Genomic DNA, 27,075 nt, shown 5'->3' on the forward strand with positions numbered 1-27,075 from the left:
TTGGGCCATATATTTACATGTTGATCTCTCCTTCCTAAGCCCTTTCATAAAAGAAAAAAAAATAGCCACATGTAGGGTGTTCTTTGAAACAACTTAATAACTAGAGAGTTCACTTGGTGAACAAGTAGTCACGGTAGTCACAAATTATTTATAGAAAAATATGAATTTTCACTTTGTATTGACTTATTGAAAGCAATATAGTATAGTTATTATATATACTATAGTATAGCTATATGTATAGTTTCCAAAATCTGATCACTTGTGGGTTAATTTAATTTAATTTTTTTTTATAAAATTTTTTTATAGGGAAGAAAAATCATTATAATCACAGGCAATCCTTGGAAATTGTGGGGTTAAAATGCTCCCTATACCCATTTATAAATTCCTTTATAGGTTTTAAATTCCCGAAATTGGGTCACTCTTTAGTACTTTCCTTTGTTCTCAAGAGCCCTTCCAAGCAGCATAGTATCTGAAATCCGTTTCATCAAAATTTGCCCTCTACAAGCCAATTGCTACTCCTTCCTTTCCAAGCCATACTGTTTGTCCTTACAGTAATTTTTGTGTGGGATATTTCTGTATTCAAGAGAAACAAGTAAAAAAGTAAATCCAAATTTTAAGGAAACATTTTTTTTTTACTAACACGAGCCAGTGTTATTTATCAATTAAATAACTGTGGTGTTGGTTTTAAAACATAGGATAACTTGTTGGGAGTTTTAACTGTTCTGTCAAGCAAGGATTTTGCAAATGTATTATAGCAATCATTCCCTCTATGACCTGTTTTGGGCCCATCCAAGGGTTTCTTTGTACATGTGTGATTTTTCTATTTTTACAAGAATCTACACAAATACAATTTTTGTATAAGTAAATTTTTGTGTCAAGTAGAGATGAGCGAGCACTAAAATGCTCGGGTACTCGTTATTTGAGACGAACTTTTCCCGATGCTCGAGTGCTCGTCTCGAATAACGAGCCCCATTGAAGTCAATGGGAGACTCGAGCATTTTTCAAGGGGACCAAGGATCTGCACAGGGAAGCTTGGCCAAGCACCTGGGAACCTCAGAAAAGGATGGAAACACCACGGAAATGGACAGGAAACAGCAGGGGCAGCATGCATGGATGCCTCTGAGGCTGCTTAATCGCACCATTATGCCAAAACTATGGGCAACAGCATGGCAATGACAGAGTGACCGAATGAGGCTAGATAGCATCTAAAACATCCAATAATTGACCCTGACACTATAGGGGACTATGCAGAGGCAGCGGCAGCAGCGGCAGGCTAGAGAGTGTCTTGGCAACATACCCCAAATGGACTTAGGCTTAAAACCAATGGGTGGCAGAGAGGAACCAAAGGAGGTGAGCAAGAAGCGCTCAAATAATATCGGTAAATGATAAAAGTTTGCCAGTATATTTTGTGGATTACACAGCAGGGTGGCGACAAAGTTAACAAGTTTGATGAGGAAGCCATGAAAACAACCCAAAATTCTGCCTGACACAGCTCGTTTGATAAGGGGACCATGCATGGAGGCAGTGAACTAGTAGTAGATTAAAGGTGCTGCAGTTAAAACTATGTTAGTTGGATCTTGGGATGTAGCTGGCGCTCCGCTGCCAGGCGAGCTTTCGCCAATCCAAGCCCCTGTCTCTAGGCTATTCCCCAAACAGCACTTTTAAGAACCTTTTGTATAAGATCAAGTGTAGTAGCGTTCTTATAAGTTTAGGATATGGCGGGTGAGGGGAATGTAAACAGATGCGCAAGAAGCGCTGAAATAATATTGGTAAATGATAAAAGTTTGCCAGTATATTTTGTGGATTACACAGCAGGGTGGCGACAAAGTTAACAAGTTTGATGTGGAAGCCATGAAAACAACCCAAAATTCTGCCTGACACAGCTCGTTTGATAAGGGGACCATGTATGGAGGCAGTGAACTAGTAGTAGATTAAAGGTGCTGCAGTTAAAGCTATGTTAGTTGGATCTTGGGATGGAGCTGGCGCTCCGCTGCCAGGCGAGCTTTCGCCAATCCAAGCCCCTGTCTCTAGGCTACTCCCCAAACAGCACTTCTAAGAACCTTTTGTATAAGATCAAGTGTAGTAGCGTTCTTATAAGTTTGGGTTCTGGCGGGTGAGGGGAATGTAAACAGTTGCGCAAGAAGCGCTGAAATAATATTGGTAAATGATAAAAGTTTGCCAGTATATTTTGTGGATTACACAGCAGGGTGGCGACAAAGTTAACATGGAAGCCATGAAAACAATCCAAAATTCTGCCTGACACAGCTCGTTTGATAAGGGGACCATTTATGGAGGCAGCTATATGGACTACTTTTGGAGGCAGCTATGGCGATGACGTGTAGAGGTAGCAATGGAGACAACGTGTGAAGGCAGCTAAAAAGACGACGTGTGGAGGCTGCTATGGAGACAATTTAATTTGGATAGTGCCTGTATGTGGCAGTCCAAAAAAGTTTTCAAACCAGAGGAGCAGGTAGCTGGTCCTCCAGAAAAGTTACATAGATTGAGTGCCTGTATGTGGCAGTCCAAAAAAGTTTTCAAACCAGAGGAGCAGGTAGCTGGTCCTCCAGAAAAATTACATAGATTGAGTGCCTGTATGTGGCAGTCCAAAAAAGTTTTCAAAGCAGAGGAGCAGGTAGCTGGTCCTCCAAAAAGATTAAATAAATTGAGTGCCTGTCAGTCCAAAAAAGTTTTCAAAGCAGAGGAGCAGGTAGCTGGTCCTCCAAAAAGATTAAATAAATTGAGTGCCTGTATGTGGCAGTCCAAAAAAGTTTTCAAACCAGAGGAGCAGGTAGCTGGTCCTCCAGAAAAATTACATAGATTGAATGCCTGTATGTGGCACTCCCAAAAATTGTTTAAAACAGAGGACAGGGTAGTTGGCCCTCCAGAAAAATTAAATACATAGAGTACTATAGCCAGAGCCAGTTGGCCCTGGCAAAAAAATAGCCAGTTTCCTCTGCTTTAGTGTACAAAGAGGAGGAGAAGGAGGACAATGAGGAGGAGGAGTGCATACATTATTCAGGTTCAGCGTCTTTCACCTGGTGGAGAATGGAAATGCGGAGAAATCCAGGCTTTATTCATCTTGATAAGCGTCAGCCTGTCAGCGCTGTCAGTTGACAGGCGTGTACGCTTATCGGTGATGATGCCACCAGCTGCACTGAAAACCCGCTCGGACAACACGCTAGCGGCAGGGCAGTTCGTGCCACATGTCCATCTTTGAAACCCAGTAGTTGTAGGGAGCTGTGTGATCATTTAGGACGATGGTATGGTCAGCTACGTACTCCCTCACCATCTTTCTGTAAAGATCAGCCCTACTCTGCCGAGACTGGGGACAGGTGACAGTGTCTTGCTGGGGTGACATAAAACTGGCAAAGGCCTTGTAAAGCGTACCCCTGCCAGTGCTGGACAAGCTGCCTGGTCGCCTACTCTCTCTCGCTACTTGTCCCGCAGAAGTACGCCCTCTGCCGCTAGCGCTGTAAGAAGGGAAATACTGTTTCAGCTTGTGCACCAGGGCCTGCTGGTATTCATGCATTCTCACACTCCTTTCCTCTCCAGGGATGAGAGTGGAAAGATTTTGCTTGTACCGTGGGTCCAGGAGAGTGAATACCCAGTAATCGGTGCTGGAATAAATTCTTTGAACGCGAGGGTCACGGGATAGGCAGCTTAGCATGAAATCTGCCATATGCGCCAGAGTCCCAACGCGCAAGAATTCACTCCCCTCACTGGCCTGACTGTCCATTTCCTCCTCCTCCAACTCCTCTACTTCTGCCCATACACGCTGAACAGTGAAGGACTGAACAATGGTCCCCTCTTCTGTCTCGCCAACATTCTCCTCCTCTTCCTCCTCATCCTCCTCCACCTCCACCTCCTCCGATATGCGCTGAGAAACAGACCTAAGGGTGCTTTGGCTATCAACAAGGGAACCTTCTTCCCCCGTTTCTTGTGACGAGCGCAAAGCTTCCGACTTCATGCTGACCAGAGAGTTTTTCAACAGGCCAAGCAGCGGGTTAATGAGGCTGATGATGGCGGCATCGCCAATGACCATCTGTGTTGACTCCTCAAAGTTACTCGGCACCTGACAGATATCAGACATCCACGTCCACTCCTCATTGTAGACTTGAGGAAGCTGACTGACCTGACTACCAGTTCTGGTGGAAGTTGACATCTGGCAATCTACAATCGCTCTGCGCTGCTGGTAAACTCTGGATAACATGGTTAGTGTTGAATTCCACCTTGTGGGCACGTCGCACAACAGTCGGTGAGCGGGCAGTTGGAGGCGGCGCTGCGCTGCCCTGAGAGTGGCAGCATCTGTGCTGGACTTCCTGAAATGCGCACAGATGCGGCGCACCTTCGTGAGCAAATCAGACAGATTGGGGTATGTCTTGAGGAAACGCTGAACTATGAGATTTAACACATGGGCCAGGCATGGCACATGTGTCAGTCTGCCGAGTTGCAGAGCTGCCACCAGGTTACGGCCGTTGTCACACACAACCATGCCTGGCTTCAGGTTCAGCGGTGCCAGCCACAGATCAGTCTGCGCCGTGATGCCCTGTCTCCTCCTCTAAGGACAGCAAGCGACAGCAGGCGGTGCTCAAACTGCTGAGCCTAGGCGATAAAAGGCACACCGCCCAAGAGTTATTACTCTTGGGCGGTGTGCCTTTTATCGCCTAGGCTCAGCAGTTTGAGCACCGCCTGCTGTCGCTTAGCGATGGCACTGCTGCTGTGCCTAGAGCTACCGACTGATGGCGCCATGCCCACGGATGGTAATTCAGAGGAGGAGGTGGAGGAGGGGTGGGAGGAGGAGGAGGCATAGTAGGCCTTTGAGACCTGGACCGAGGTAGGCCCCGCAATCCTCGGCGTCGGCAGTATATGACCAGCCCCAGGGTCAGACTCGGTCCCAGCCTCCACCAAGTTAACCCAATGTGCCGTCAGCGATATATAGTGGCCCTGCCCGGCAGCACTCGTCCACGTGTCCGTGGTCAGGTGGACCTTGTCAGAAACGGCGTTGGTCAGGGCACGGAGGATGTTCTCTGACACGTGCTTGTGCAGGGCTGGGACGGCACATCGGGAAAAGTAGTGGCGGCTGGGGACCGAATACCGAGGGGCGGCCGCCGCCATGAGGTTTTGAAAGGCCTCGGTCTCTACCAGCCTATAGGGCAGCATCTCCTGGCTAAGCAACTTGGAGATGTGGACGTTGAGGGCTTGGGCGTGTGGGTGGGTTGCGCTATACCTCCTTTTGCGCTCCAGCGTCTGGGGTATGGAGAGCTGAACGCTGGTGGATGCTGTGGAGGATCGTGGAGGCGAAGATGGGGTTTTCGCACGGGAGGTGTTTGGGCCGGGGTCCTGGGCAGGGGGCTGACTAGCAGATGACACAGGGGAAGGAGCAGTGGTGTGCCCGGCCGGAGGTGAACGGGCTTGGTGCCATTGAGTGGGGTGTTTAGCATTCAGATGCCTGCGCATACTGGTGGTAGTTAAGCTAGTAGTGGTGGAACCCCTGCTGATCCTGGTTTGGCAAAGGTTGCACACCACAGTCCATCAGTCATCTGGTGTTTCTTTAAAGAACCTCCAGACTTCTGAAAATCTAGCCCTCGCCACGGGAGCTTGACTACGAGCAACATTTGGCGCTGATGCACCAGCTCTGGCCCTGCCTCTCCATCTGGCCCCACCACTGCCTCTTCCAACCTGTTCTGCTATAGGACTCGCCTCCGTCTCAGAAGCACTGTGTTCACCCGGCCTATCAACCCAGCTTGGGTCTGTCACCTCATCATCCTCCGATCCCTCAGTCTGCTCCCCCCTCGGACTTCCTGCCCTGACAACAACTTCACCACTGTCTGACAACCGTGTCTCCTCATCGTCCGACACCTCTTTACACACTTCTTCCACTACGTGAATAATGTCATCATCCCCCACAGACTGCGACTGGTGGAAAACCTGGGCATCGGAAAATAGCTCAGCAGCAGCAGGACAAGTGGTTTGTGACTGTGGGAAGGGTCCAGAAAACAGTTCCTCAGAGTATGCCGGTTCAAATGCCAAATTTTGGTGGGAGGGGGCAGACTGGGGGGAAGGAGGCTGAGGTGGAGGAGCTGGAGGAGTGCCGATTTCGGTGACATGGGTGGACTGTGTGGAAGACTGACTGGTGGACAAATGGCTAGAAGCATTGTCCGCAATCCACGACATCACCTCTTCGCACTGTTCTGGCCTCAACAGTGCTCTACCACGAGTCCCAGTAACTTGAGACATGATGAACTTAGGGAGTGTACCTCTGCGGTGTTCCCCTGCTCCCCCATCAGCAGGTGGTGTCTCACCCCGCCCAGGACCACGGCCTCTGACCCCTGCAGTAGTTGGACGCCCACGTCCACGCCCTCGTCCTCTACCCCTAGCCCTCGGGTTAAACATTTTCCAAATTAAAGTGTAAACTTGAAAAAAAAAAAAATTTGTGTTTATTTTTTTTTAGTTTTTTATTTTTTTTAACAAAACGATGCTATCCTATTGCTATGGCTAGTTTCTAACCTACACTGACAGCACACAACTGGATTTTGTGCTTTGCAAGATGAGTTTGAGCTATAAAATGAAATAAAGGTAAAAAAAAAAAAAAAATCAGCAGACTCTGCCTAATTCTACTCAAACCCCTAATAAATTGTCCCACTTCGGTGTTTGAGGTGGATATGCGTGTCACTAAGAGCTAAACACAACGGTCGCAGGTCTCCCAGCAAACTACTAATGCCAGCAAGCCCAGCCACAAGCAAACCAAAAAAAGGAAAATATAACGCTATTGTAGGCCTAAGTAAGCCGTTGGGGTTCTCCTATGGCTATTTTGTAGCCTACAATGAAAGCACACTGCTTTGCAAGATGAGTTTGAGCTATAAAATGAAATAAAGATAAAAAAAAAATATTAAATCAGCAGACTGCCTAATTCTACTCAAACCCCTAATAAATTGTCCCACTTTGGTGTTTGAGGTGGATATGTGTGTCACTAAGAGCTAAACACAACGGTAGCAAGTCCCCCTGCAAATTCCTCACAATATGGTACTAGCTGCACTACTAGTGCCAGCAAGCCCAGCCACAAGCAAATAAAAAAAAAAAAAGTATAACGTTATTGTAGCCCTAAGAAGGGCTGTTGGGTTCTTGTAGAATCACTCCTGCCTAACACTATTCTAATAGAACACCCTAACGCTTTCCCTGACCAGCAGCAGCTCTCTCCCTAGCGGCATCCAGACACAGAATGATCCGAGCAGCGCAGGCAGGGGCTAGTCTATTCCAGGGTCACCTGATTTGGCCAGCCAACCACTGCTATCGACGTGTAAGGGTACCACGTCATGCTGGATGGAGTGCAGAGTCTCTTGGCTTGTGATTGGCTCTGTTTCTGGCCGCCAAAAAGCAAAACGGCGGGAGATGCCATTTTCTCGAGCGGGCAAAGTATTCGTCCGAGCAACGAGCAGTTTCGAGTACGCTAATGCTCGAACGAGCATCAAGCTCGGACGAGTATGTTCGCTCATCTCTAGTGTCAAGTAAATATTTTATTGTAAAAATCAGAAAATTCCAAATAGAACCCATATTTTCTTGTAACTCATGAGAGATGGTTAAAGGATTAATATGCTTACTAAGGTTGTGGGGTACAGTTTTCAATGGGGTGATTTGTGGGGAGTTTCTAATAAATAGGACTTTTATAAAAACAAATTTGTCTTTACTATAATTAAATGTAAAATTTCCTTTAAAATCTGAAAAAATACTTTTCAATGTCTTCTAAAGTCCTAATAAAATAATATGACATTAAAATCATAATTCTATATAAAGCATATGGTAAATCCTTCCACTGTTTAATATAATAGCATGGCTCGTATTTGTAGTTGACCCAGCGTTTAAAATGTCAGTGATCACCCCGCCCCGGGAGGATTTGCGCAGAATGGGACACCATGTAGCCACATAGTAGAGACGCACTTAGGAACTAAACGCTATGTTTTTGTAGCCCTGATGAATGCAGGCAAAATAGCATGTGATGATATCGTACTAAGAGATCTATGTGCCCGCCATGCAATTTTCGCGGTGTAGGCAAGTAATTATTTTGCTTTTAGCTGGTTTGGGCACAGTAAATACACTAAATAGTAAACTATGGTGAGGAGTGGCCATGACATCACAGAGGGTGGTACTGGAGGTGGCATTACTAGGAAGTGGTAAGTCAAATGACCACAACAAGCCGGAAGAAGCATGGTACAAGCGAAATGGCCATTGCTTGCCTGTATAGCACCTATGTATCTCTCCCTATCCCTAAGCTATGTTTATTTAACAAGCTGGGATAAAAATTTATTGAACTACTAGGAAGGGTAACATTCTGATGTTCTAGAACTAACATTAAAATGAACTATGTGAATGATTATAGTACAACATTAAACCGAACTCTGTGAATAGAGCACCACCCGTTGGATTGTTTTCATGTTAAAGTACTATAACATTCTGATGTTACAGTACTTCACCATGAAACTGAACTCTGTGAATGTTCTAGTACTTCACCATGAAACTGATATATGTGAATGGAGCACCACCCATCGGATTGAGTTTCTTAACCCTCAATATGTACTATATCAACAGCTATTGTCGTCTATATTTTTGTCTGAGTTGTATGGCAAATGTTAGTAACTAATTTTGGTGGTTTGACTAATTGTTTAGTTAACATAACATTTAGAATTCAGAAAATTGCAATTATTTCAACGCAAACCATATCAATCAAAATTTGCCCTAATGGATACTAAAACAGATATACAAAAATTACAGGGCTACATGGCAGAGTTTTAAAGTTATCACTGCTTACATTGAAACATTTCAGAATTGGGCTTGCTCCAAGTGAAAATGAGCTGTGTCCTGTGTGGGCTCTCTGAAATAAGTCATATGGATAGCATCAGGGACGGCGTCAGCTCCAAAGGGGCCCTCCGTGACGATCGAGCAGAAACAGTGGCATAACAAAAATACCCGTATTACGTGCCCCCGGGCCCGTCCCACTACCTCCCCTGTTTGCAGGCTGTATAGGAGGTGGGCGGAGAGGTAGTGGGTAGGGCCTGGGGGCAAAGTATAATTCCATCCACTCTCGGCTACCTCTCCTGACTGCTCCTGAAGGAGCTTGGCCTGCCCTGCCCACCTCACATGAGGACCAACCCACCCTGCCCACCTCACATGTGGAATGGCGCATCGCACGCTTCTCATCCGCCCTGGCCCGCGCGCCTCGCGTACGTCCAGGTCAGCGCGCCTCGCTTCTGGCCTGGCCTGGGCGCCTCTCGTCCGGTCTGCGCAGCTCACGTCGGGCCTGTCCTGTGTGCATCGTGTCTGGCCCTATCCGGTCCGCGTGCCTCACAGGCCTGTCCGCCTTCTCCTATGCTGTCTCCTTCCTGACCCTGCCACCACATCCAGCTGGGGTGAGTATTGCTACATATGTAAATGTGTATCTATGCATCTATGTGTTTGTGTGTATAGCTGCTGTATATGTGTTTGTGTGTATAGCTGCTGTATATGTGTTTATGTATGCCCCAGCACTAGAGCTAGAGCTATATACAACATTTTACACAATGGCAACATCCAAGCTGTATTATAAGATTGCTGACATTAAATATTGGACAGCTGAAACGTGCGTCGGGGTCAGTGTGGGGCTCATTCTCATTATGGGTGAGGATATTTGGACCTCCCTGTTTACTTCATGATCACCAGCAGTTTATTTTGTTCTTATACACTTGTATATACTCTCTCCTGTGTCCATTTTGTGTACAAATCCCACACTTGGTTTTTGTACATACCTCTCACCCGTGCCCGCATAATGTCAGTAATCTTATCGTGCAGCTTGGATGTTGCCATTTTGTAAAATGTTGTATATAGCTCTAGCCCACGCTGTCTAGTGCCGGGGCATACTTTTCCTGTGCGCATATTTATAATCTTTTTATTATATTTTTTCTACAATAAAATTTATTAATATTTGATTTTTTTTTTTTTGTGGAACTTCTTCTTCTTTTGGTTTGAGTGCTTTCTATATGTTCCATGGTATTTATGTACTTTTTGAACCCAGCAACTTTATAGCAAAAAATCTTTTTTGGTTTGGCTGTATATACTGGATGTATGTATATATGCTGTATATTCATGCATGTATATTGTTTATACTGGATGCGTGTTTGTATGCTGTATATATTGGATTTGTGCGTATATATGCTGTACATACTGGATACGTGTTTATGTATTGTGTAAAAACATGCATGTGTTTTTAAGGGAATGGGGACCCCTCTTCAATGGTCTGCTATGGAGCCCAGCCTCTGCTGGTTATGCCCCTGATTAGAAAATGATGCCTATGTAATTGAAATATCTGATTTTGTCTGAGCTCAGGTGGCAGGGTCATGCCGCCACATGAGTTCACTGTTAAGGGGCCTACTGAGGCTCTATCGCCCACTGAAACCTGGAGCCGGCCCTGGATAGCATGCTTATTTACTGTAGCAGGGCAAAGGTCTGCACCTGAGCAACCAAAAAGGCTGTAAGTTACATAGACATTTTCTGAGTAAACTCTTCTCTAGAATCAGAAAAGATGAGCTAGCCTTACTTCCACTTGTGCAGTAACCCATTGGAAAGCTTTGGTAACTTTACTACACAGTTTTAGGGCATAATTTTTGTACATTTTTTTTAAAAAAGATAATCATTTTCTTTTGCTAATCTTATTCTGTTAGGTAACTTTGAACAGAGCAATGAAGAACTGAGAATGATCATAAAAAAGATATGGAAAAGAACAAGTATGAAACTTCTAGATCAGGTGATCCCACCAATTGGAGGTGAGTATGGTTTTTATATTATAAAGTATATTACACGTAAAGTGTTCTTTTAAGGTTATTGAAAGTGTGTGCGTGTGTGTATATATATATATATATATTTGTGTATATATTATTGTTAGATTTTCAGATGATTTTAGACAACAAGACATAATATAAAAGTGGGTATGCAGACCCCAGAAAGATTAAAGAGTAACTAGAGTCATAGGGCCAATGGCGCATGACAGCATGACTTGAGTAAACCTCTTACCACGGAGTCAGCCCGCTTTCTGCCTCTGCCCTGACGGATGGCCCTTTGTCGGCTTTTGAACGGGATGTCTGAAGGGGACCGGTCTGCTTGCGTGGCAGTACATTGAGGCAACAAGTGGGTGAGAACAAAACGTGTATGAGCAGGCAAGTACTATGAGAAGTATTTGACATGGATGGTGGCACTGGTGATAATCTAATCTAAACTAATCTAATCATACTACTATGATCTAATCATATACTAAACTAATCATACTACTATGGGCTTGTGCTGCCTGTGACAACTTATTTTGTGCTTGCATGGCTAATATAACTACATACCTCCCAACTTTTGGGTGAGAGAAAGAGGGACAAAAAGCCTCTCCCCCTTTTTCTAAACCACGCCCATTGCCAAACCCACAAGCATAGTATAATATTGACCTTGATGGTCCCCACATAGTACAGTGCCCCTTACTTTGCCACCCCCACCCCCGTGGACCCATATAATTACACCTAATGCAACTTTGCAACATATAAAACCCCTCTTTAAATTTTATCCTCCCTTTACATTTTGTTTTCCACTTTTATTTAATCTCCCAAATTTATACATAATCCTATCTGTACTCCTACCCCCAGCCCTCCTCACATGGTGTGGTCCCAGTTCTCTATCCTCCTCATAATGTTATCTCCTGTCCTCCAGCCTTCTCCTGTGGCCTCCTGTTATCCATCCTCCTCCTGTGGCCTCCTGTCCTCCAGCCTCCTCCTGTAGCCCACTGTCCTCTAGCCTCCTCCTGTCCTCCATCCTTCTCCTGTAGCCCACTGTCCTCTAGCCTCCTCCTGTCCTCCATCCTCCTCCTGTAGTCTCCTTTCCTCCATCCTTCTCCTGTAGCCTCCTCCTGTAGCCTACTGTCCTCCATCCTCCTCCTGTGGCCTCTTGTCCTCCAGCCTCCTCCTGTGGCCTCTTGTCCTCCAGCCTCCTCCTGTGGCCTCTTGTCCTCCAGCCTCCTCCTGTGGCCTCCTGTCCTCCATCCTCCTTCTGTAGCTCCTGCACTCCATCCTCCTCCTGTATCTCCCTGTTCTCCATCCTCCTTCTGTAGCTCATGGCCTCCATCCTCCTCCTGTGGCCTCCATCCTCCTCCTGTGGCCTCCATCCTCCTCCTGTGGCCTCCATCCTCCTCCTGCAGCTCCTGTCCTCCAGCCTCCTCCTGTGACCTCCTGTCCTCCATCCTCCTTCTGTAGCTCCTGCACTCCATCCTCCTCCTGTATCTCCCTGTTCTCCATCCTCCTTCTGTAGCTCATGGCCTCCATCCTCCTCCTGTGGCCTCCATCCTCCTCCTGTGGCCTCCATCCTCCTCCTGTGGCCTCCATCCTCCTCCTGTGGCCTCCATCCTCCTCCTGCAGCTCCTGTCCTCCAGCCTCCTCCGGGGTCCTACAGCAGCCTCCTCCGGTGTCTCCCAGCAGCCTTCACCTGTCCCCCACTAGCCTTCACCTGTCCCCCAGCAGCCTCCTCCTGTCCCCCAGCAGCCTCCTCCTGTCCCCCAGTAGCCTCCTCCTGTCCCCCAGTAGCCTCCTCCTGTCCCCCAGTAGCCTCCTCCTGTCCCCCAGCAGCCTTCACTGTCCCCCAGCAGCCTTCACTGTCCCCCAGCAGTCTCCTCCTGTCCCCCAGCAGCCTTCACTGTCCCCCAGCAGTCTCCTCCTGTCCCCCAGCAGCCTTCACCTGTGTCACCCAGCAGCCTTCTCGCGTCCCCCATTAGCCTCCTCCAGTCCCCCAGCAGCCCTCACTGTCCCCCATTAGCCTCCTCCAGTCCCCCAGCAGCCCTCACTGTCCCCCAGCAGCCCTCACTGTCCCCAGTAGCCTCCTCCTGTCCCCCAGTAGCCTCCTCCTGTCCCCCAGCAGCCTCCTCCTGTCCCCCAGCAGCCTTCACTGTCCCCCAGCAGCCTTCACTGTCCCCCAGCAGTTTCCTCCTGTCCCCCAGCAGCCTCCTCCTGTCCCCCAGCAGCCTCCTCCTGTCCCCCAGCAGCCTTCACTGTCCCCCAGCAGCCTTCACTGTCCCCCAGCAGCCTCCTCATGTCCCCCAGCAGTCTCCTCCTGTCCCCCAGCAGCCTTCACCTGTGTCCCCCAGCAGCCTCCTCCTGTCCCCCAGCAGCCTTCTCGTGTCCCCCATTAGCCTCCTCCAGTCCCCCAGCAGCCCTCACTGTCTCCCATTAGCCTCCTCCAGTCCCCCAGCAGCCCTCACTGTCCCCCAGCAGCCCTAACTGTCCCCAGTAGCCTCCTCCTGTCCCCCAGTAGCCTCCTCCTGTCCCCCAGTAGCCTCCTCCTGTCCCCCAGTAGCCTCCTCCTGTCCCCCAGTAGCCTCCTCCTGTCCCCCAGTAGCCTCCTCCTGTCCCCCAGTAGCCTCCTCCTGTCCCCCAGCAGCCTCCACTGTCCCCCAGCAGCCTTCACTGTCCCCCAGCAGCCTCCTCCTGTCCCCTAGCAGTTTCCTCCTGTCCCCCAGCAGCCTCCTCCTGTCCCCCAGCAGCCTCCTCCTGTCCCCCAGCAGCCTCCTCCTGTCCCCCAGCAGCCTCCTCCTGTCCCCCAGCAGCCTTCACTGTCCCCCAGCAGCCTCCTCCTGTCCCCCAGCAGCCTCCTCCTGTCCCCCAGCAGCCTTCACTGTCCCCCAGCAGCCTTCACTGTCCCCCAGCAGCCTCCTCATGTCCCCTAGCAGCCTCCTCCTGTCCTCCAGCAGCCTTCACTGTCCCCCAGCAGCCTCCTCCTGTCCCCCAGCAGCCTCCTCCTGTCCCCCAGCAGCCTCCTCCTGTCCGCCAGCAGCCTCCTCCTGTCCGCCAGCAGCCTCCTCCTGTCCGCCAGCAGCCTCCTCCTGTCCGCCAGCAGCCTCCTCCTGTCCGCCAGCAGCCTCCTCCTGTCCGCCAGCAGCCTCCTCCTGTCTGCCAGCAGCCTCCTCCTGTCCGCCAGCAGCCTCCTCCTGTCCCCCAGCAGCCTTCACTGTGCCCCAGCAGCCTTCACTGTGCCCCAGCAGCCTCCTCCTGTCCCCCAGCAGCCTCCTCCTGTCCCCCAGCAGCCTCCTCCTGTCCCCCAGCAGCCTCCTCCTGTCCCCCAGCAGCCTCCACTGTCCCCCAGCAGCCTTCACTGTCCCCCAGCAGCCTCCTCCTGTCCCCCAGCAGCTTCCTCCTGTCCCCCAGTAGCCTCCTCCTGTCCCCCAGTAGCCTCCTCCTGTCCCCCAGTAGCCTCCTCCTGTCCCCCTGTAGCCTTCACAGTCCCCCTGTAGCCTCCTCCTGTTCCCTAGTAGCCTCCTCCTGTCCCCCAGTACTACGTTCACTGTCCCCCTGCAGCCTTCACCTGTGTCCTCCAGCTCTCCCTCTCCTCTATCCTCCTCCTGGCCCCCTCTTCCTGTGGCCCCCTGTCCCCTCTGGTTCTTACCTCTCCTGGTTCCAGTCATTCAATCTTCTCCCGGGCTCCGACTTGACTCGCGGAGGGGGCGGGGCCAGCCGGGGGCGGAGCTACCTCCTCACATGACTTCATCATGTGAGGAGGTAGCAGGGGCTGGTCCCGCCTCCTCCTGGCTCCGATGCTTCCGCTGCTCTGCAGTTCTTATCTACGGGGCCAGGTGGAGGCGGGACAAAGCGGGGGAGAAGGCGGGAAGCCGTGACATTCTCCCAGCCACCCGTGACGCGGGTACAGAGCCCAAAAAACGGGACTGTCACGTAAAAAACGGAACGCTTGGGAGGTATGTAACTAATATAACCAACTGCTCCATTGCTTCTTTTAAATATTCTGCTGCTGTGCTCCCTGTGCCGTATTCCGGGTATTGTGTGTCCAGGAAAAGACACTGGGGCACATTTACTTACCCGGTCCATTCGCGTTCCAGCGGCGGCTTCTCGAACGAGCGTTCGGTCTTCCGGCGATTCATGAAGGTCCTGCGCCCGATGTCCACCAGGTACCGAGGTCCGCCGAGTTGCGTTGGAGTTCACTGATCTCTTCCTGGTGCATGTGAGTATGGCCCGTGCGACCAATTTTTTCCTTTAAATGCGGCGGTTTTTCCGAATCCATCGGGTTTTCGTTCAGCCACGCCCCCCGATTTCCGTCGCGTGCATGCCAGCGCCGATGCACCACAATCCGATCGCGTGCGCCAAAATCCCTGGGCAATTAAGGGAAAATCGGCGCAAATCGTAAATATTCGGGTAACACATCGGGAAAACGCGAATCGGGCCCTTAGTAAATGACCCCCATTGTGTCCCATAGGAGTAATAGGAGCAAGGACTGGCAGAGATCGTAGTTTAGAGGTAGTAGTTTAGAGTTTAGAGTTCTGATACAATCTTCAGTAACTGCTTTAACGCTTTAATGCTCTTCTATGCACCTGAACTGTTTGCATTAATGCAAAGCAACTTAGCTTACAGCTCACAGCTGACTTTGTAACTAACTTGATTAACTTTGTTTTGCATTACTCCTGCAATTATTCTGCTGCTGTTGCTATGAAATATTTGTAGCAACAGCAGCAGAATGATTGCAGGAGTAACGTCCAATATGGACATTATACTTAATGGACATTATACTTAATTGTGGTCTGAGGAAAAAGTATCACACTCAATAGGAGCAATAAGAGACATACTTGATAGGGATGGTGGAACTGGCGGTATAGTTTCTTCTGTATTTCCTTGTGACTAAACCAGCATACTACTATGGGTTTGTGCTGCCGGTGTCAATCTATAATGAGTTCACATAGTTAATACAACTAATATAACCAACAGCTTCTTTGCTCCCTTTAAATATACCATTGCCGTGCTCCTGGTGCTGTATTCGTGTATTGTGTATCTAGGAAAGAACACTGTACCTTATAGGTGTAATTATAATAATAGGAGCAAGGTCCGGCAGAGACCTTGGTTTTGACCTACACGTACTGATACAATCTTTACTAACTGCTTCAATGCTTTATTGCTTTTCTATGAACATGAACTGTTTGCATTAATGTTAGGCAACTCAGCCCGTTGCTCACAGCTAACTTTGTAACTAACCTGATTAACTATACTTTGTTTTACTCCTGCAAACATTTCGCTGCTGCTGCTATGAATAATGGACACTATACTCTACTGGGGTCTGAGGAAAGAGTATCCCTTCCTATAGGAGTAACCGGAGCAGTAGCCGACATCGTTTCTGGTCTCTGAATTATATGCATTGATGCTGTCTTTATCAAGCGCCATATTGCTTTATTATTGCCTTAACTGCTTTATTATGCACTGATGTGGTTTGCACCAAAATAATGTGTTGTTAAACCTGTTTGTAAAAAATCTGACGGATTAACTCTGCTTGTTGCTGTTGACGGAATTACTATTGTGCTAGTGGTCCAGGTCATCTTTGAGGACACCGTCGCTGTGTCTGGAGAGTGGGTCATTGTGTTCTATAGGATTACCATCACAGCATTGCTATCATATATTTAGATTGTTAGCATTAATACTAAGGGAGCCTGTTAGTACCACAATTAATTTGACTAACTCTGTCTGGTTCCACCCATTAAAATACTAGAAAAGGGTGGAAAATGTCTGGAAAAGAACAACATCTTAATCTATATGTAAGTGTTGAAGTGTTTGCTATAAGTTAAAACTAGGTAAAACTAGGTAACAACGCAACCGCACTAGGGGGGTTGGATACTGAGCCCTACAGGTATAATTGGTTTTGCAGATATGGGTCTACAAAATCACAGTGAAGTAAAGTTAGGCTGGGACATTTATTGTTAACTTCATGGTAATAGCAAGGGCCAGAACTGGCCACACTGACACAAAGGCTTCGACAAAGGCTGGGTAAAACGAATATTATTTATTTTAAAAATATTTTTTTGTGCTATGGTGTCGGTCACCTGACTTGACAGGACCAATAGGGGTGGACTTCTCGGACGTCCTTAACCACGTGGTGGTGTAAACATCTGTCCTTGATCTTATCCCTAGAGCTCTTTTCATAATGGGCCCCAAGAACGCACAAAGGAAGTCGGGTGGGGGTATAGACAAGCTTCGGAAAGCATCTCTGGCTAAGACTAGACAGACCCCTAAAGAGCAAGAAGGCCCAGAGGAAGGCTCTTTGTTCATACCTCTACAGAATGAGGATCCTCCAGGGGAGTTAAAAGAAACATTAGCAGAAATCCTTGCAGCTGTTAAGGAAACTAATATAAAGGTAGATGAATCTAAACTGGCCATAGAAAAATTAAGGGAGACTTAATGGTATTCAGGGATGAAATGAATAAGCTGCGGGAAAAACGAAGGGGTTAGAAAGCAGTTGTAGGAACATGGAGGAGGAAAATTAAAGATATGAGAAAGATTATTGAAGTAACTAAAAAGGATCAGAAAAAACTACAAGATAAGCTCCCTGACCAAGAGGATTGGATCTAGACAAGCAAATATTAGAATTGTGGGCCTCCTAGAAGGTGAAGTAGACAAGGAAATGATCAGCAAACTCATAAAATGGTTGCAGGACACGCTTGGCCAATAAGGCTTTTCTAAGTCATTTGGGATGGTGAGAGCTCATAGGATTCCCTTTAAGAACCACCCCCCCCCCCCGACTTTACTCCCAAGATAGGGATTACATTTTGTGACAGAGTCGCAAAAGGAAGGGACTGGTCTTTGAAGGCGCTAAAGTTTCTATATATTCAGATTATTCCAGAGAAACTCATTTCCAAAGGGCAAGCTTTAAAGGGGTTAAAAAAAGGTTTCTCGAAGGAAAGCTGAAATACACACCTCTGTTTCCAGCCAGACTGCGTGTTATTCAGCAGGATAAAAGCCGGTTCTTTAATTCCCCAATGGAAGTAGTGGACTGGTTGGATCAACAGGGATTATAGTAGGGTTTTGTTGTTAGTCAGGTTTTGAGACAGGAAATGAGTGCAGGATGTAATTAATTCAATGGTTGAAATATCACAGGGTAAGATAGGTGGAGGGGAGGGTTGTGTGGAGGGGTAAGAGACCTGTTGAGAAAGAAGAAGAGATAGGTCAGTGAGAGGGCAGAGGGGGAAGAGGAGAAACTTTTTTCCTTTTTTTTTTCTTTCTTTCTTTTTTTTTTATTGTTGTTAAAAGATGGAAACCAGAATACTAACATGGAATATCCATGGGATTAGTAATAAAACAAAACGCTGTCAAATTTTTCATGTGATTAGTAAACATCTTCCAGCTATAGTTCCTCGAAACTCATTTGGTACTGGAAAGTGTTCATCGACTTAAGACAAATTGGGTAGGGAGGGAATTTCATGTATTTGGTACCACCTTAACAAGAGGAGTGTCGGTATTAATTCACCGAGATTTCGAGGTGAAGGAATCCTTGATAGATAAACATGGCAAATCTTCTTAGCGCTCTGTGCCATAGCTGTACTGCGCTGGGTCTTGCGAATAGCGCTCAGCGCAGTACAGCTACTGCGCAGTGAAGATGCCGGTTCAGCTCTGCACAGGAGCCGAACCGGCATCGGGGGTCGCGGGATGTCAGCTGACATCCCCGGCTAACACCTTGCCTTCCGGGGGACTTTCCCCCACGAATGGCGTCCCCTCCCCCCCACGGGGAGCGCCGATCGCTGCTATGGCATCTATGGGGACTGATCGGGACCCCAGAGACGCCTGAAGGCAGTGCCTTTAAGATGGCGTCTGAGACGTCATCTTAAAGGCACAGTGTCAGCCTATGCATGTGCATAGGCTGACACTGCTAATACCCTGCAATACATAAGTGCAAATGTACAAAAAAATGTTTTTCAATAAAAAAATAACTTTATAAATCAATAAAAATGCCCATAAGCCCCAAAACATATAAAGAGACAAAGAACGCTCAAAAAAGTCTAAATCATAACACAAACCCCACATATATAGTATCACCGCATCCGTAACAATCAGTAGAATAAAACTAAATAACTATTGAACCCATAAGATGAACGTCGTAAAAAAAAATTAAAAAACCTGCCAAAAATTATGATTTTTGGCAGGTTTGATGTCTGGTGGATGATGTCTGGTGGATTTTTATGATTGATTCCCACTAAAAATGCAATAAAAAGTGATCAACAAAACATATGTACTCCAGAATAATACTGTTGCAAAGTACAACATGTCTCGCAAAAAAAAAAGGCATAAACCAGCTCTGTAGCCAAAAACGTAATAATGTTATGCCACTTGGAAGACGGCGATGCACAAATGATAGATTTCCCCCACATTAGAGTTTTATTTGGCAAATTTAGTAAAACATAAGAAAAAATATTCATGTCTGGTATCCCCGTAATTGTATCGACTCATAGAATAAAGATAACATGATTATTGGGCTATACGGTGAACACACAAAAAAGAAAGTAAAAAATCCAGTACAGAATTGATGCTTTTCTACTCGTGACCTCAAAAAAAAGTTCCTAAATTTTCAACAATAGGGGATAACAACCCCAAAATGGTAAAACTGGAAAAAGCATCTCATCCCACAAAAAAAATGCCATCACATGGCCCCAATAACGAAAAAGCGAAAATTTTATAGCCTTCAAAAGGCGCCAATGAGGAAACTAAAATCCTGGCAGCTGCATGTTGCTCCTTCCCTTCTGCGCCCCGCTGTGCACCCATAAAACAAGTAACGGCCACATGTGGGTGCTCTCTGCACTCGGGAGAAATGTCATAACAAATTGTATGGTGGGTCTTCTCTTTGTATCTTTTGGAAATGTGTAAATTTTAGGGCTAAATGAACGTATAACTGTCACAATTTGACCATTCTAAATTTCACCTCAATTTTGATTCAATTACTATGAAGATCTCAAGGGGTTAACAATCTTCATAAAAGCTGTTTCTGATAGCTTGAGGGGTGCAGATTTGAAAATGGGTTGATTATATAGGGGGGTTTTAATGCTAAATATGTAAAATTTAATTTCAAACCGTATTTATCCCCAAAATAGTCAATTCTGAATATATGGAAAATCGCTATTCGATTTGTAAGCCACGTGACGACAAAATAAATTATCCAGACATTTGAAAAATTATGAAAATATAAAGTATACATATGGAAAACGTTATTCAGCAAGTTATTTAGGTGGTAAATCTATCTGCCTGAAAACGTGATGATTTAGAATTTCGAAAATGGCAAATTTTTTTAAAAAATCATAATTTTTTCATTTTTTTTGTAAATAAACGCAAAACTTATCAGCCAAAATTTACCACTAAAATGAAATATAACATGTGGGGAAAAAACACTCTCAGAATCGTTTAGATAAGTAACAGTGTTCAAAAGTTATAACCATATAAAAATATGCAAGTCAGAATCCAAAAAATGGGACTGAGCCTTGAGCTACAAAATGGCTGCGTCCTTAAGGGGTTAAAGGACATTGACGTTATCCTTGCTTTTGTTTACATCCCCCCTCCAGCTTCACTAGAAGTGACTTATTCTCTTTTGGAATTTATAAAATCTAGGGATCACTGCCCCCTGATGATAACAGGGGACTTTAATCTAGTAATGGAAGAAGTAAGAGACAGGTTCAAAATATCTCAGACAGCAAGAGCAGGAAATACTACGAGTGGGAAATTGGTTTGCCTATGTGATGAATGGATTGATGTCTGGTGGAAGCTGTATGGCAGTCGAAAAGCCTTTTCATGCATGAGTCGTTCATATATGACATTGTCACATATCGATTTGAGCCTAACGGATTCTGCTTTTTTCAACTTGATCCGCAAAATGGTATACAAGAATATTCTAATATCGGACCATGCACCGTATATGGTCAGCTTGAAATCGGCAGTTCAAAGTTATAGGCGATTTAAGTTAAACCCATTTTGGATCTGTATTCTTAAAGATAGAAGTGCCTCGGTTGTGGGAGCGAAATATTGGCTCTGCAAATAAAGGATCAGTATGGGATGCCCTAAAACTTCATAGAGGAAGTATGTACGGGAGGGAAATTAAGCATGCGAGGATTCGGTATAATCAGCTAGAACGTATTTTGCAACAAGAGTTGCGTAATGTGGAACAGAGACTTATTGGCACACCTTCAGACGAGTCAAGAGCTAGAACTCTGGCATGTGCACAGGCCCTTGAAAAACTTATGGATCAAAAGGCCCAACACAGAGCTTTTTTTCACTACCAAACCCAGTTTATAAAAGGTGGGAAACCGGGTAAATATCTAGAAAGGTTAATTCAGGATTCTGGTGGGAAAAATCTTATTACAGCCATTTGAAGGAAAGACGGTAAAGTGACCAACGAACAGGAGGAGATAGTCCGGACAGTGAGGAATTTCTATGATGAATTATATATGTCAGAAAAAACAACGGGAATTAGAGAGATTGGGACTAGAGATGAGTGAGCACTAAAATGCTCGAGTGCTCGTTATTCGAGACAAACTTTTCCTGATGCTCGAGCATTTTTCAAAGGGACCATGGTTTGGGAATAAAATGTATTATTTAATTGAAAAAGAATGTCTTCTGATAAGTTGGCAGATGTATGCAAACATTGGCAATATATTCTTCACTGTTCCGCGCGTATATTATCTTCCGACAAGATAGCAGATGTGAAGAACAGTGAAGAATAGTATATAAACAGTGAACACAGGATCATTTAAGTGAAAAACACAGTGAAGAATAGATTGCAGATGTTCGGCACATCTGCTTACTTGTCGGGAGATATGCGCGGAACGATGCGGACAAAATAGCATGTGAAGAACACTATATATGTGTGTGAAAAACACATTGCAGATGTTTCCATACCTCACCCTTTATGCCCTTCCCCCCTCTCCTGGTGAACCCCTCTTATAACTTGTCCTGTCATCTCTTATCTGCAACTTTCTCTATTAGCTTTCAGCAAGTGTCTGAGACCTCGGGATCTTCTCCTGTGAGACCCCCATTCACACACAGCGGATTTACCTGATTGCAGAGTCTGGAGTCTCCCCGATGTCTCTGTCCTTGGAGCTGATCTCCTGGATGCGCTGTCCCGGGATCCGCTCCTCTTCTTCCACTGAAGTGTCTCTGCCCTTCCCGAATTCTCTGCCCTTCCCTATGTCTCTGTTGTGTTCCCCGATCTCTCTGTGCTGCTCCCCGATGTCTCTGCCCTCCCCGATGTCTCTGTCCTGTTCCCTCGATGTCTCTGTCCTGTTCCCTCGATGTCTCTGTCCTGTTCCCTCGATGTCTCTGTGCTGCTCCCCGATGTCTCTGTGCTGCTCCCCGATGTCTCTGTGCTGCTCCCCGATGTCTCTGTCCTGCTCCCCGATGTCTCTGTCCTGCTCCCCGATGTCTCTGTGCTGCTCCCCGAGGTCTCTGTGCTGCTCCCCGAGGTCTCTGTGCTGCTCCCTGATGTCTCTGTGCTGCTCCCCGATGTCTCTGTGCTGCTCCCCGATGTCTCTGTGCTGCACCCTGTGTTCTTCAATGTGTTCTTCACACATATATATTGTTCTTCACATACTATTTTGTTTGCACTGTTCCACACGTATCTTCCGACTAGTAAGCAGATGTGCCGAACATCTGTAATCTATTCTTCACTTAAATGATCCTGTGTTCACTGTTTTATTTCTATTCTTCACTGTGTTTTTTTTAATTAAATGCTCGATCTCGAGCAGGGGAAATACTCGCCCGAGCAATGAGCCCTTTCGAGTACCCTAATACTCGAACGAGCATCAAGCTCGGACGAGTATACTCGCTCATCTCTAATTGGGACATATCTGGAGGGTATACAATTCCCTAAAATTTTTGAAACCAAAACCAAATGACAAATGATCTTATTCCATTACAAGAAATAAAAATTGCTTTGGACTCCTTTAGTAGGGACGCTTCGCCAGGCCCAGGCGGATTTCCTTTTAGTTTTTATAAACATATGAGGAGGTTTTACTTCCTGGACTCTTGTCCTGGAGGAAGCAGTGGAAGAGTTACAAGATCGATGGCTGAAGCTGGGATAGTCTTGATTCCAAAGAATAAAGATCCTGTGGATCATATCGTCCTATCTCATTGATAAACTGATTAAAATCTTTTCTAAAGTCCTTGCAATTAGACTGCAAAAGGTTATTAAGGATATAATTCATAGAGATCAAAACGGGTTCATACCTGGTAGAAACACTGGCGATTGTATTCAGAGGTTGTATTCGGCCATCGATCTAGGAGAGGGGGGACTCCGCTCCTTCCTGTCATTAGACGCGGTAAAGGCGTTTGACAGGGTGGAGTGGAGATTCCTCTGGGAGGTAATGAGGGAATAACATTAACCAAATCACAATCCAAATAGAGTAGTCAGGCACAGGCAAGAAATCAGAATCCAGAACTAGAGAATGCAAGAGAAGCTAGAAACACAGCAAGATAGCAGAAGGAGCAGCGACAGCAAGGAGTCAAAGCTAAAAAGTACACTTATAGGGAAACTCAGCCCTGCCACAGGTGGAAGGAGCAAGCGATTACTCAGCCCTGCCACAGTGTTAACTCTTGCAAGACAGAATCAGTGGGGGGAGTGGCAGACATCAGGTCAGACAGCCATAGAACCTAGTTCAGACTGCAGGATGATGAAAAACTCAGTGGGGGTCATTTACTAAGGGTCCGATTAGCGCATTTTCGTCGGGTTCCCCATATTTTTCCGATTTGTGCCATTTTTCCCTGCATTGCCCCGGGATTTTGGTGCTGGCTTTCACGCGACAGAAATCCGACGGAAACCCCGACGGATTTGGAAAAACCGCAGAATAAAAAAAAAAAATGTCGCTTGACACGTGCTTACCTGCACCAAGAATAGGATAGTGAACTCCGGCGAACTTCAGCGCAGTGGCGACACCTGGTGGACATCGGGCGCACTACCTTAGTGAAAAGCCCGAATCCTCAACGGAGAACGCGCCGCTGGATTGCGACAGTACCGGGTAAGTAAATCTGCCCCAGTGTCTCCTAATTCTACCAGCACGGAGACAGCATGACATAAATATCACAAGTTATGGAAGAAGGAGAGTTAATGGGGCACATTTACTTAACTGGTCCAGTCCCGATCCCGCGGCGCTTTGTCCGATGAAGATTCGGGTCTGCCGGGATTCACTAAGGTTGTGCGCCCGATATCCAGCAGGTGTCGCTGCTGCGCCGAGGTCCGCCGGAGTTCCACTTCTTCTTCCTGGTGCACGTGAGTGCTTGATCTTGCGACACAAATCATTTTTTAAATTCGGCGGTTTTTCTGAATCCGTCGGGTTGTCCGACGGCCATGCACTTCGATTTCTGTCGTGTGAAAGCCGGCGCCGATGCACCACAATCTGATTGTATAAGCCAAAATCCCAGGGCAATTTGGCGCAAAACGGAAATATTCGGGAAACCCGATGAAAGTGCGGCGTTCGGACCCCTAGATACAAAGTTATATGGATTGAAGTCAGAAGACTGGCTTTTTCAATTGAAATATGCAATAAAAAATAAGCACAAGATGAAAATGAAATTGGATTCACACCAGTGTATTAGTTTTGTCAAAACAGAGGGGGATACTAAGAAGGTCACATCCAAAACATAAGAAAAAAATATTCACTAACTAGGATTCACAAATCTAAAAGTAAATGGGAAGTTGTTATTGGGACAATGAGTAATGGAAGATGGAAAATAATCCATAGAAACACTAAACAATGCTCACTAAATTGGAATCACAGGTTAATCTATTTTAATGTTTTGCACCAGGTGTATTGTTTAATGTTTTGCACCAGCGGCGTTGTGTAAAATTGAATTTAGAGAGAACTCCAGATGTTGGAAATGCCAATTCTTACATATGGTATGGCAGTGCCCTATCATAGGGGATTTTTGGAAAGAAGGGGATTACTGAGAATTAATCTCCCTCTAGTTGTGTCTACAGCAATTTTTGGTTTGCTGGATGATCCAGGAAAGATTAGTTTGTAAAGTAAACTGATTATTAAGCTGATGAATGTGGCAATGATAACCATAGTCCGAAAATGGGGATCCAGGGCTCCCTTTCGAGAATTGGTGGAGTCTTTTTATGAAGATAAAAGAATACGAACTTAAGCGATCTAAAACAATGCAAATGGAGCATAAGTGGAATAAGATCTGGTTTCCATGGCACTAGATTACAGGCAGTCCCCAGGTTACATACAAGATAGGGTCTGTAGGTTTGTTCTTAAGTTGAATTTGTATGTAAGTCGGAACTGTATATTTTATCATTGTAATCCCAGACAGAACTTTTTTGGTCTCTGTGACAATTGGATTTGAAAAATGTTGGGTTGTCATAAGAATCAATATTAACACTAAAGCTTCATTACAGACACATATGATAACTGTTACAGCTGTTTATTGTAGCCTAGGACTAAAGTACAATAAATTACGAATATCCAGAGGTCCGTTTGTAACTAGGGGTCGTATGTAAGTTGAGTGTTCTTAAGTAGGGGACCGTCTGTATATATTATTCCTTTTTTTTTCTTCTTCTTCTTCTTTCCGACACCAGTGGACTTGCCAGGGGGAGGTGGTGTGGAGGGGACAATGGGTGGGTTCAAGTGCGGTTATATTTATGTGAAGGGAAAATTGTATTAGACTAAGATTTAAAGGGAATATGTTAGAAGATATAAGATCAAAGACTTTAGGAAACTAAAATTTGAAATGTTAACTGAGTTTAATTTAATGTATGTTATACCTCAAGCATTATGTTATGTTTCCATATGCGGATATGCTAGTATGCCTATTTGTTTGTATAAAGAACGCCCTTTTTATTATATGATGATTTTTTGTACAATGTTCATGGAAATAAACATTGTTAAAAGGGGAAAATAAGAGTAACTGTCATTTAAAAGAAGTTAGATATGTTGTAGAACATGCAATTTAAAGCCCTTTTGCATTTGGATTAGGCACCCGAATCTTGCTTCTTGCTCTTCTATTTAGCAGCATTACCCTGATATCAACCTCTGTCAGCGATCCCTCAGATGGCTGTTGCTCTCTCCGCCCCCCTTGTGCTGATGACCAAACTGATGAACATTTACAAGTCAGCCCGTCAAAGCTCTGCACAGCTGATTCTCCTCATGCTGCTGCCAGCAAGCACAGATAGAGATAGACACAAAAGATAGAAGGTATGATGGATGGAGGGGAGAGGTATGCCATTTCAGTATTACATTCTTCTCTGGTAACATAGTTTATGTGGTTATTATTATTTAGATGTAAAAAGGCATCTAGGCCCTTCTCGAGGTCTGGGACAGGCAAGTAGTCAGGACAGACGGCAGAGGTGTGGAGTCTGGAACAGAGCAAGAAGTCAGGGCTGGCAGCAAAGGATCAGGGTCAGGTCAGGCATATGAGCACAGATCCGGCGGAGTTTGATGGGAGCAGGCGGCTTAAATAGAAAAACCCGGAAGTGACCAGCATCAATCAGCGGTGTGCTGGGCCTTTAAATCTGAGAGAGCCGGCATGCGCGCGACCTAGGGAGCAAGTATGCGCATCGTCCGGCTGGGATGGGAGCAGGAAAGCAAAGAGGTAAGTAAGGACTGGGAGGCGGGGCTCCGAGACGTGGAGTGCAGGGACACCTGTGACAATGAGCGGCACAGGGAAATCATAGAAATTGGGGAAAGGAGCTCACATATTGATGACAAAATGGAACAATTCACTAGCGCCCATAATTCATTAGTGGATGCACATAATGAAACCAGCGAAGATATTACAGATATAAAATTAAAGCTAGCAAATCTGGAAGATAGGGCCAGAAGAAAGAATCTGAGATTAAGAGGAATCCCGGAAACAGTAACTGCAGACCAATTCAATGGGGCACATTTACTCACCTGGTCCGAGGAGTTCACCGAAAGTGCATTATCCGACGATAATAAGTCAGTAAAGTAATCCCAAATAAATAAGGCTGCCAAAAGCTGTGGACCATCATAACGCCACCCACACTTATACCAGCAGCAGAGTGCCCCAAATCCAACTGGAAAGGTAAGGGAAAACCTATCATTAATACAGACCAAAAGCGTGTGTACAACCCTGACACATGTTGCGCACAATGGGTTTCTTCTGGGGGAGTGCTGAGTGCGTAAAACAACAAGGATTTATACAATCCCCAACTTACAACGTCAGAACATTAATTACCTACCAATCAATGCAATCTCCGGAGGGCCCGGGATGCGGCAAGGTGAAGCGGAACACTTCATGGACACTACATGACGTGATATCAGAG

General features: G+C 46.1%; 1 protein-coding gene across 2 annotated transcripts in view; it reads left to right on the forward strand.

The window, feature by feature from the left end:
* CACNA1S (calcium voltage-gated channel subunit alpha1 S) overlaps positions 1–27,075 on the forward strand; it is an 817,957-nt gene that overhangs the window by 737,163 nt on the left and 53,719 nt on the right. For both annotated transcript variants that reach the window (XM_072137243.1, XM_072137244.1), the window contains one exon: positions 10,689–10,790. In XM_072137243.1, the coding sequence (XP_071993344.1) occupies positions 10,689–10,790 (102 nt within the window). The remainder of the gene's footprint in view (positions 1–10,688; positions 10,791–27,075) is intronic.

Source organism: Engystomops pustulosus, chromosome 2 (assembly GCF_040894005.1).
Source record: "Engystomops pustulosus chromosome 2, aEngPut4.maternal, whole genome shotgun sequence".
Lineage (NCBI taxonomy): Eukaryota > Metazoa > Chordata > Amphibia > Anura > Leptodactylidae > Engystomops > Engystomops pustulosus.